The 12,486-nt window shown below is 39.5% G+C and overlaps 1 protein-coding gene across 3 annotated transcripts; it reads left to right on the forward strand.

Annotated features, from left to right (window-relative positions):
* Positions 1–902: 902 nt before the first annotated feature.
* On the forward strand, positions 903–10,790 carry LOC133108721 (dnaJ homolog subfamily C member 5-like). Of its 3 annotated transcripts, none has more exons than XM_061218425.1 (6): positions 903–1,043; positions 2,343–2,467; positions 2,678–2,891; positions 3,669–3,825; positions 7,645–7,701; positions 9,455–10,790. In XM_061218425.1, exons 2-6 carry the CDS (start codon positions 2,352–2,354, stop codon positions 9,502–9,504), a joined length of 594 nt encoding a protein of 197 aa, XP_061074409.1. In that variant the 5' UTR covers positions 903–1,043; positions 2,343–2,351; the 3' UTR covers positions 9,505–10,790. The 3 variants fall into 3 exon arrangements, with proteins under 3 accessions (XP_061074409.1, XP_061074418.1, XP_061074401.1); XM_061218434.1 differs by having other exon boundaries at positions 926–1,048; XM_061218417.1 differs by lacking the exon at positions 903–1,043 and adding an exon at positions 2,043–2,225.
* Positions 10,791–12,486: the final 1,696 nt, after the last annotated feature.

Here is a 12,486-nt window from a genome sequence, read left to right on the forward strand (position 1 = left end):
AAATATCCAAAACATCATTGCAGTATTGCTTGCTCTATAAAAACCATCGGTCCATTACAATGTGACATGCAAACTTCACACAGAAAATCCATAGCAAAGATTCAAGCTCAGAATCTTCTTACTGTGAGGCACCAGGGATATTCACTTCAGCACTGTGCCAGCCACTTTAATTAATTCAGTTTTAAATTCCCATTAAAAAAAAGCTGTAGTCCTGCTCTCTGTAATGCCCAGTCATCCATTATTATGTGACATGAAAACAAACAGAGGCTACAGCTGGGATTTGAACACAGTAACTCCTGCCTGTGAGGCACCAGTGCTATACAGAACCACCTGCTTCTTACAGTTTACAAATAAAGTGACCAAAATGAAATATGCTACATTTTGCAATTAAACCTAGTTTAAATTCCTCAATCTAAAAATGTTAGATTAAACATTTAGATTAATCTAGATTAAATAGATGACATCTTTAATATTTGTGAAATGTCCAGACCTAAATGCTATATCATTGGTCTTCATATGTTCCTGAGATGGTGGAATAAGTTCCATGGCTATTATTCATGTTGATCGGAAGCTTTTATTTCGAATCTCCTACATTTCTTGTCGCTGTACTTTTTAGAAGGTCCCTAAAATGTCAGCATTGTCAGAGAGATCAATCTGATTTCCAATTTTCAAAGCCTAAGTAATTCTTACGAAACGTATGTTTGTAGTGGACTATCTTTCTTGCCACGGTTAAAAAAGTAGTGTAAATATCTAATGTGAACGTTTCGTGTTATTGAATTTGGGATACGGAATATGGCGAATATCCCAATAAAAAGTTAACTTCACGCACATCGAAAGCGGCCACCTCTAACTTTCTACAAAAACCCTCCCACCACTCATGACTTTTTATTTTGTTCTTTTCCGCTTCCTGTATTCAGAAAGCCGAGCGAAAGGTCTTCGTAAGCCTGTGTGCTATGCTGCTAGAGTCTGGCCATCTCTGGAATAGAAGAGAATGTCTTTATGATCCAACAAAAGCCCAACCTCATCTCTATTGCACTGACTAGGTAAGGTGAGCAGTTTCCCGTCGAATATACTTGAGCTTAATTTACAGTTAACTAGCCAGCTACGTCCTGTCGTTACCTTCAAGATATGGATTTCCCACTGAAGCCTTACCTGTAGTTGTTTAACTATTTAGTACATTGTAGTAGGCAAGTGGTTTTGATTCATTTAATAAATTCACTTAACCTAGCGTACTTCTGCCAAATTTGGACTTTACATCCAAACCTGAATTAATGACGTTACATTACACGAAACAACGTCAGCTAAGGTTGAATCTGGTTGGTATTCGGACCGTGTAATGTTGTAAGTTAACTGGCTCAGTTTCAACTGTCAGAGTGAGAACTGAGAGGTCAAGCGTCCATCTACGCCTTGTGCCTCATTACAAACCTGCCACGCCGTTTGTTCGAACACCAAATAGTAGTTCTAATAGTAGTTTCTAACGTTACCAAAAATGTCGAAGACCGGTCATCTCGCACAATAATGAATAGTAACGTTACCAATCTTAGCAACGTATTGTACTAAACGTGCAAAGGGAAATTATGTTTAGCAAAGAGCTAACTGTATCAGAGCCTCGGAAGTCGGGACAGTAGCTTTCAGTAGCCTAAGTTACTCGACGCAGACGACGTACGTTTCGAATGCCATTTTCAGTTTCGTCATTCAGCATTTCACCTCTGAATGAATGAGACCCTGAATATTTAAGTGATCATGATCAGGGTTGCCAGATTTCATTCAGGCTTTCCTGGCCAATCAGAGATTAAATTCCGTCCAAACCACCAAAAACCTGCGCATCTGCGAGAAAAATACTTTTTCATACATGGCTGTCATATACAGTGACTGTGGCTGCATCTGAAATCGCATAACCCAGAGGTGTCCAATCTTATCCTAAAAGGGCCGGTGTGGGTGCAGGTTTTTGTTTTAACACACCTGATTATACTAATGAACTAATCATGGTCTTTAATCAAGACCTTGATGAGTAGAAACAGCTGTCTTAGTCCTGTGCTAAAACAACAACCTGCACACACACCGGCCCTTTCTGGATTAGATTGGACACCCCTGGCATAACCGATCGGTGGCCATTGAACCATTCCAATGTCGGTGCCTATTATCTTGAGGGGTCTGGTGGCGGACTGAGGACACCTCCAACTCCTCTCAGCCTCCTCCAACACCTCCCAAACCTTCATTCAGGGGTGGGTAAATGGTCAGTTTAGACATAAAAGCAAAGCTGTACTGTTAGGTTATGCATCAGCAGACCAGAGAACAGGGAACAGCAGAACAGAGCTATAACAGTTTTCTCACTATCTCAGATTTGGTCCATGGCGGATCCAAACCGACCCACCCAGCGGAAGATGTCCACAGCTGGGGACAGCTTGTACGAGATCCTGGGACTTGAGAAAGGAGCATCAACGGAAGACATTAAAAGAGCCTACAGGTACTCAGCCTTCTTCTCAACACTTGGCTCCTGCAAATTAATTAATGTGTGCTGACCAGGGTTTCCGCTAAACATTGTTATTGCTGGCCAACATGCCCAGTTAGATGTCAGATTTCCGGAGAAGTATCACTTACCACATCATTTTTCAGTAGAATACATTTAAATTGCAATAAATGTAATTAAAATTAAATATCATTTAATGTCCCCCAGGAAACTGGCGCTGAGGTATCACCCAGATAAGAATCCAGATAACCCAGCAGCTGCTGAAAAGTTCAAGGAGATCAACAACGCCAATTCCATACTGAGCGATGAGACCAAGCGAAAAATCTACGATGAGTATGGCTCCATGGGGCTGTACGTGGCTGATCAGTTTGGGGAGGAGAGTGTCAAGCACTACTTCCTACTATCCACGTGGTGGTGTAAGGTGAGGCTTTTATGCCCAGAGCATTGTAGGTGCTATGTCTGTGGCTTTGGTCAGGTTTATGAAAAAAAACTACTAATACTACTACAGACACCTGGGGTCTTCAGTTATGTTCAGTTATGTTTGTTTGATTTACACTCACCGAGCACTTTATTAGGAACTGTATTGCACCTACTTATTTATGCGATTCTCTAATCAGCCAATTGTGTGGCAGCACTGCAATGCATACAACCATGTAGATACGGGTCAGGAGCATCTCTGAACACGTCATAACTCTTAAGTGGATATGCTAGCAGTAGAAGTCCAAAAAATATGTTGAATAAATACCTAAATAAAGTGCTCGGTGAGTATGTTTGTGAGGTTACGACCATACAAAAAATAAGGTGATAGCCTGATGGTGTGACCAAGTTGAAAAGACTGTTAGCCCAGACTGCTCATTTACAATTGATAGCCCAAGGCTATCATTAACGCAAGCTTGTACTTTCTTGTCTTCTCTTGATATTTTGCTGAAACCCTGCTCAAGGGACACTTATTTTGTGTGAGCTAACTGCAATACAACACAGAACCTTGATGAAAATTCAACAATTGCAGGTTATGTAGATGTAATTGGCATGAGCCAAGAGCCGCCCAGCTTTGAATGTTATTGTCTGACCATTTATCTGTGCTTCTGGTACATGAATTCTGACCTGCTGTTGTTTTGGTCCTGGTAGCCAGTCACTGCTTTAAAGTGGTTATGGTCATGGTCCCTGCACTTATGCACGTGTGATGGCTCCTTTTCAGGCTCTGCTCTCGTGCGGCTTTATTTTCACCTGCTGTTTCTGCTGCTGCTGCTGCTGTTTCTGCTGTGGGAAGTGCAAGGATCCTGAGGATGAGATGGACTTCCAGTACATGGACCCAGAAGACCTGGAGGCCCAGATCAGGGCAGAACAGGATGAAGGTCAGCGAGTGGGTCAGGGGATGCAGGGAGATAGACCTGTATTGTGTGGGTCAGGGCCTAAGAAACACTGCCAGATGGCTGTTTTATTGAAGTATACATGTACAGTACATGTACAGTTGACACAAAGCACATTTGTTTTGAATGAAATTTTTGTGACATACTTCACTTTTGGCCAGAAGTAAAAAAATAAATAAAATAATAATAATATTTGTTTGGATGCATCTTGCTCTGACAGGGTCTTCAGTATAGCTTGCATATGTACCATATGCTTCACAATACCAACTTATTTAGTCATAATTATCAAGAATAGTGATTCCAAAGACTTCAGGATCAGCAGGAGCCTGTGAGTTGAGTAACGGCAATGAAATAAAGATCAGAAACAGTTGTTCAAGTTTTAAAAGAAATTGTTACTGTATTGAAGAAAGGTTAAAAGAAATGAGGTGTAACCATAGTTTTATTAGGTTATTCAGTATCACTTCTAGGCGGCATGGATGGTGCAGTGGGTAGCACTGCCGCCTCACAGCAAGGAGGTCCTGGGTTTGAATCCCCGTCGGCCGGGGCCTCTCTGTGCGGAGTTTGCATGTTCTCCCTGTGTCTGCGTGGGTTTCCTCCAGGTACTCCGGTTTCCTCCCACAGTCCAAAGACATGCAGGTTAGGCTGATTGGAGAGCCTAAATTGCCCATAGGTATGAGTGTGTGAGTGAATGGTGTGCATGCCCTGCGATGGACTGCCGACCTGTCCAGGGTGTATTCCTGCCTTTCGCCCAATGTATGCTGGGATAGGCTCCAGCCCCCCAGTGACCCTCTTCAGGATAAACGGGTTAGGATAATGAATGAGTATCAATTCTTACAAAGTACCTCTGTAGTAATCCAACATATTAAAATAAAAACTAAAATAGACTGTGTACCAAAATAAAAATAAACTCAGGTCAAAGTGGCCCCCAATCAATCCCTCAAGAATCATTGTGCACCAATGCCTTTAAAATCCATTAATCCTACCATACCAACTAGGAGCAGGGTCTACTGTAATCTACTGTATTGTCTTTAATATAAATTCCACAAGCAGGAAAAATGCATACATTGCATTTATTTTCCATTGTTGTATTTTTTCTCATTTTAATGTAGAATTTGTTTTAATTTAAAATGTACAATTTTAAATTGTATGTATTCCTGTTTTTAATAGTTTATGGCTATTCTCATACTACACTGTGATCCCTGGGGCACTGTATTTCTGTGGTTTTTTCTTACACCCGTCTGTAATGACAATAATGAAAATAACTGCAACTTGAACAATCTTTTTGTACAATTGTAATTAAGTGACTCTAAAATGATAGCTACATTACTGGCACAAATTAAGGATGGACTCCATTTATAAACTGTTTGACATTTTCAACAGTTCGTCTTGGCATAATAAATGTAACATAAACATAAAACAAATAGGAAGACACAAATGGTAATTGTATTAAACAAATAATAATCATTGCACCTACTATTATGTATTGGTTACATCATTGAGCTCTTAGAATTTCGTCTTAGATATCTGTATATATTCTTTTATTTTTTTGTTTTAGTGTCAGTACAGAAGAGCACATTTGCGATTTCCAAACATTAATCTTCCAAAAAATGTAATGTTACAGTGAAATTTTGGCATTTTATTCAATAAAGTAACATTAAGTAATAGAGCACTTTTCAGATAAATACTTGGTCAAGGCTGTTTGGGATTACTTGGATAGCCAGAAGCAAGCGAGACAGCCAAACTCTGTAGAAGAACTGTGGCAAGTTCTCCAATATGTTTGGTAGAACCTGCTGACTTTCTTATAAAACTGCAGGACTGCAGGATTTGATGCAGTTTTAAAGGCAAGGGTAGTCACAGCAAATATTGAGTCGATTTAGTCAACTGTTGGGCAGTGCTTTTCCGTATTCGGCTGTAGGCTGTAAACTTACTTGCAAGCTATTAGCGAGTGTTATCGATAGGCTAACTAATCAAACACACATATTGAAGTAAATGGTAAATGGCAGGCATTTATATAGCGCCTTCATCCAAAGCACTGTACAATTGATGCTTCTCCATTCTCCCATTCATACACACACTCACACACCGACGGCGATTGGCTGCCATGCAAGGCCCCGACCAGCTCGTCAGGAGCATTTGGGGGTTAGGTGTCTTGCTCAGGGACACTTCGACACAGCCCGGGCGGGGGATCGAACCGGCAACCCTCCGACTGCCAGACAACTGCTCTTACTGCCTGAGCCATGTCGCCATGTCGCCAAGTCATTATGTGATATGAAAGGAATAAAAATAATGAAAATATCAGTGAAGAATAATTTTTAAAAATTATAATTAAAACGTAATATAGGGTCACCAAATGTAGATTTTAGTTGTAGCATATTATACTGTGTTTTTCTGATTCTACTTGCAATTATTGTAGGTCATCATTGCATTGTTTACATGGCCCTCAGGGGAATCTGGTCACCCTATATAATGGATGTTTTTCCTTTGAATGATACTTTCTTCTTTTGGGTTATACATTTGACACTGTCTTGGCTTCATAGTTTTATATATATGCTGTATCTGCAAGGAACTCCCACAGATGTATTTATTTTTTGCCCATGTGACATTGCTGGTTTATATTGTACGGCTACCACTCTGCGTTTCTGAAGCAGGATGCATCATACCGTAAGCACATGCCACATCCAGTATAACTGGAAGAGTCACATTCCAATAGACCTTTTTTTCTTCAAATATCTGCCTTTAACAAAAGGCAAAAGATTACTGAAGGGATATAACTATAAGAAAGAGAGAGAACTGACTTTCTGGAGTTTAAAATTGTATACTGTATGCTTTCAGTTGGCCCATATGCATTTGTGTGCGATTTTGGATATATGGATACATTTCCGATGACCTGCTGACTGACAACTCCATAGCAACTTGTACACCAGAGTTTTGCCTTCAGTTGTTGTATGTCTGTATTACCTGTGTATTCATGAAAAATACATTAAGTACTATTCTAGATTGGAACTACTTATTTTTGTGAATGCCACCTGAGACCTCTGTGCTCAAGGAAAGAAGTACCAGCATGATGTAAAAACAGATACCTTTGTTGATAATAACACTAAAATTAATCTGTTCATATGTACTGTACAACTGCTGGGTTCTGTAAGTGAAGAGACTGTTACTTTTGAAATGATGTGCAGTGATATTCATGCAAAGTTTGGAAATGGTACTAATTTGAAAACAATGTTTTATACTAGGGAACAAACCAAGCTAATTGTTCTCCCATAATAAAAGTAATCCATCTACAAATTATTGGAACATGTTTGGATAGGCCTCTAAACATCCAGAAAAGGTCTTGGCTACCCTTGGTATGGGGATATTCTGTATGAATCTTGACTAAATAATTCCCTTGACATGTCAGATTTTTATATTCAGAATTAATAAATAACTGTGGAAAAAAACCAAGGGGTTTTGGCTTTGGTTGAGTATGGCAGTCATTTTCAGTGGTTGAAACGGTATAAGGTGGAGAGTGGCACTTTTGTGTTAAAGGGTTAAAGGAGGCGCCTTTAGGGCAAAAATGCCCCAAAATGGGGTGATTTGTTTCCCAAATCTCAAATGTGCATCTATGCTCAATATCCTTCCTCCTCATGAAGTTTCTTGGAAAGTTTCAGGCATGTAGTGATGTATGTTAAACCAAACCAAAACAAACAGGAATTATCTATTGATTTTTAGATCACATGAGAGTACAGGGGAGGGTGGTAGGGACATTTCTTTGTAAATTAATTTGGTTTTGCTGAAGTTTGTGAATGTTTTTGTTTAATCCAGGAACAGACCCTGTGATAATGGTTCAACCAATGCCCAGCCCATCTTCTGAAAACTCAGGTGAAGCTCCGCCGTCATTTTTGCCCTCTATCAGGCGAAAATCAGTGCCAAAATTTAATTAATGAATAAATAAATAAATATAGAACATAATTAAATGCATAAATATAACGTCAACATTAATAATAATTCAATTCTATTTATTTTCCACATAATAATATTTATATCCTCATTTAATGATTTATTTCCTGATTTCATTATTTCCGCATTTACTATTTACTTCAGGATTTTGGCATATGTGTGCTCTGATAAATAATTAAATCTGTCAACTTAACTCATCTAAGCTGGTGGGCAGTCTATTGGTTTCATTTTATATGTGATTTATCATCTCTAATGATCTTGCATATCCAAACACACCTTTTCAAAATAAATGCCTTTATTGACCAACTTTTTATTTTGTGGCAGTTACCCACAGATGAGTTGCTGTAGGGGAAACTGTTGAGCTGAAAAGTAGCCAGCAAGCTAGTTAGCTGTAAGCCAATTGCAGGCTAGCTTGTGTAGCTCTGTGATTTGGAGATGAAACTGAAACTACAGTAGAGTGAGGCCTTGTCACATGATGAAACTGTTACGCAACTATGTTGGCAAGAGCCTCTGCCTCAACCAATGAGAGATCAGTCTGCTTACTCTATGGATTGATTCAGTGATTTTTGATGATCTCGCTTTCTTTTTGGTTCAGCCTAGAAAACATTTTGTAAATTGTAAAATGGTATTGCCTACCTCTACTGATGAATGCAATGTGAGAGTTGGGGCTGTAATTCTGGCTGGAGCGAGTGTGATGAGTTTAGACAACACGGGAATAGAATTACCGATGCGCCTGCCATTCATTTTATAATGGCATGCGCATCAATAATTCTATTTCAGGGCCATGGCAACCATCTTGTGGCAGTGCCACTTGCGGAGGAACAAAATTTAATAGGATTGAATGGAACCACATGACCACGTTTCCCTTCCAGTTATTATACAGTTCAATGGTTAACTGCTGCAATACTTTTTTTAAAAATGGCGACAATACATCCTTCTCTCGTTAACCCCACAGACTGAGCATTGTCCGATCAGTGACAATGTCACTGCTAATGCAACATTATGTAGTTTGTTTGCCAATAAAAATAATTAGCCTACAGTATTACTTAAATCATTATACATTTTTGTTTATTTTCACAAATTTCATAGTTTGGGAGTTATGTAGTAATGTTTTGGAAACAAAAAGCTGGTATGACACCTTGTAAAGAACAGAAAATTCAATGAGAAAATTAATGGAGGAAATTATTTTCCAGAACTGAGCAGTGATGTGGGAACTTCAGCTCTCTATTATCCTACAGAGAAACTGAAAGCTCCTGCCAGAGAAAAGCACATGAAGGACACACTGCACGTTGTTAAGCATGCTTAGGGGTAGTTGGAGGAACATTTAAATGGCAATGGCAGTCTTCAGACAAGCACGCCGCACCTAACAACCGTAGGCTGGTTCCAGCCCTGTTAATGGATAAAAGCATCTGTCGGTTATTGGCTATCCTCACTATGTGAGGAATGTAGGTTGAGGAAGTAACTCTGAACTGCACTGCTGTTGGCAGGCGTATAACAGGTGTAAGCTTGTCACACAAAGCTGTTCATAAGTAGGTTAGCTGCATTTTTCAAGTTTATTCTTATGTTTTCCGCATTGCGAGGACTGAGTTGGTTCACTTATTTGAAAATTCTTTGATTGGCCACTGGTGCATTTGAGGTGAGTTCATGTACTCTTATGTGCTCTCTCCCCTCACAGGACCTGATGTCCCTGTCATGACCCAGCCAAATTCTGTCAACAGCACTTAAGACCACAGATCTCACAAATGCCACTGAGCCGTGACCCAGAGACTCAGAACCCAGCTTGTGCTGCCCCGCACCACCACCTTTCTGTTTCCATTTGCTAACAGGGAACTATTTGCCTTGTCTTTTGTTTATTTCCTTTTTTTGAGAATAGATTTTCCTATTACTTTTGGCCCCCTGTGTAGGAAGGACACCTCTCCCTGGACACTGATGTTGTGGCATGGGAGAAGAACAATCAAGACGTTCAAAAATTAATCATACATTGCATGTGGCAGCTCCTGCACCAGTTTAGCACAATCTTGTTCATATTTACAACACAGATCCTTAGAGTGAATTGGCACAAGCACACACATACATGCATGCACACACACGTCAAATGGTCTCCCTGCCAAGTCTAGTGTTTCTGAACCATAGGCTACCAGCCATTGTTCAAGTGCCATTACTGCAAAAACGAAAACGAAAAAAAAAAGAAAAGTGTTCCAGACTTTCTTACAGACTGAAAACAAAATAGTTGTTTTACAATTGGCCAATAATTCAAATTCAATTAATTTAATGAGTCTTTGATCAAATATAAAAGCTTGTGGTTTGACTACATTTGAAGTTTTCTGAAGTTAAGAGTGATTGGTGAATCTGATGCCAAAGTGACAAATTGTGCCACTCCAAATACTTATGGAGTGCACTGTCTATTTGGAAATGTTAAAACTCTTAATATAATGGTAAACTTATCTTAATGAAAATAATGTTTCATTTAAAATTGCCAAAGTGAAGGAATTCTACTGCTGTTATGGTATTTAAAACATCCATTCAGTGGCACTATGGCATGTCTCCCAGCTGTCTTCAGAAAGACCTTAAGTAATGTGCTGAAGGGGAATGGCCCTAAGATGCAGCTCACTAGACATGCCAAATCTATCTACTTTTGAAGTCTGAGCACTGAGAACATGAGTAGTCATTTTAATGCTTAGTATGGCACCTTTTTAATTGGCAATATGGCGCCAAAATCATATACCACTGATTTGTGCCACTTTGCCAAAGCAAAATTACAGGTACTGACTCAAATTTATGCAAACCACCACCATCAAGCTTTAGGGAAGAACTGTTTTGCACTGAATATTTTATGTCCGGGTTTAATAGCAAGTGCACTGATACTTCATCTGTATCACTGGGGGGGAAACTGTTGAATTCCAAGGGGAATGTTTTAATTGAATGTGTAATCAAAACTTTTACAAATCTGATTGTAAACTTGTATATATTTATATGATTATTTAATACTAAATAAAAAAAGTGGGATGGGGTTTTATACCAAATTTCTTTCTTGCCACAGGGACCGAAACTAATTTCCTAGTTTCCTGTTTCCAATACTTTTGCTCACCTAAAAATTGGGTGGTCTGATACAAAAGGTGATATGTTCTACGTTCTTTAACAAATCTACATTAAGAAAAAAACAAAACAGGAAATGAGGAAATGTCATTCCTCTAGTCTTTTGATCATCTTTGGAAATGATTGCTGTTTATCAAAATAAGGACCAAAGTTTGCCCTCAACTCTCTGTGTCAAAGAAGCCATTATAAAACTGAGAAAGAAAAATAAAACTGTTAGACATCGGCCAAACCTTAGGCTTACCATAATCAACTGTTGTGAGCACTGATGAGATTACTAATGACAAAGGGACTGACAGGTGATGACAAGCATTATCTCCATAATAAAGAAAAAAAATCCTAGATCCGAAGCACTCTTCAGGAGTCGGGTGTGGATTAGTCAAGTGACCACTGTCCGCAGAAGGCTTCATGAACAGAAATACAGAGGCTACACTGCAATGCAAACCACTGGTTAGCTGCAAAAACAAGATGGCCAGGTTACATTTTACCAAAAAGTGCTTAGAAAAGGGTCTTGCGGATAGATGAGATGAAGAGTAATATCAGAGTGATGGCAAGAGCAAAGTATAGAGTAGGCCTACTATCCTATATCGTAATCCATTCCATAGCCTAATGGCTACCTAACTTTAAGATGGGCTACTCTGACACATTCAGTTTGCTTACTTTGGGTCATGTGATCTTAATAAACATTGATATTAATAAGAATATAGCCTACCTGACACCATTTGCGACAAAACATCAATTTCACAATTTCCCACACAGGCTTACAGTGGACAGCGACTTCCTAAAAAGGAAGGCAGATCCCGGAACCAGACAGTAGACAATAACGGGTTTTGTTATAGATCGCTTACCTAACAATCGATTTTGAAGAAATACAACCTTACAGTTTTGAACCGGGATTTACAGAGGAAGAATTGCGAGAGACAGACAGCGGAGGAACATGGACAACCGAACACAGAGTTTGCATCACTGCACCTTGCAGTACTTACTAGGGGTGATCCCAGTATCCGTTTCAGACCAGTACTCATTACGATTGAGTTTTTTCCGAATATGAATGTTGTATGTGTAATTGGATTCAATTATCCGTAATTGGAGAATTAGCCGGCTTTATTTTATTTTTTTTTTACAGTGGATGCAGTAGCTGTACATCAGTGACGAATGCGTAACATAAAGTTAGCACTGTTTTGTGATAGGCCAGGTCCTCCCTGGTTCATCCCCCTTCAGTAAAACTATTGCCTGCTGTTATTTTCCTAACTTCTCTCTTGGGCATGCCAAGAGGGCATGGCATAGCCATGTGTTTCCAACAAGCTATGGAGCAGAGCTGAATTTAGACATAAATGATCCAGGACTAAGAAGCCTAAGTTAATTGTTATGCACATAGGATGCAGTCACAATTTTGTGAACATGGACATTATTTTAGCTAGAGGTAAGGTAGAACACAAGTGCAACAGTGCTCCTTTAAGTTTTTTATTTCCAGCTTGATCCTCCCCTGGAGCAATGCAGGGTTATAAAGGGACCTTTGTGGTTAGACTGGGGATCGAACCACCGACCTTGCGGGTCCCAGTCATATACCTTAACCACTACGCTACACTACGCTAAAGGCCGCCCTGTAATGTT

The sequence above is a fragment of the Conger conger genome, chromosome 1 (genome assembly GCF_963514075.1).
Source record: "Conger conger chromosome 1, fConCon1.1, whole genome shotgun sequence".
Classification (NCBI taxonomy): domain Eukaryota; kingdom Metazoa; phylum Chordata; class Actinopteri; order Anguilliformes; family Congridae; genus Conger; species Conger conger.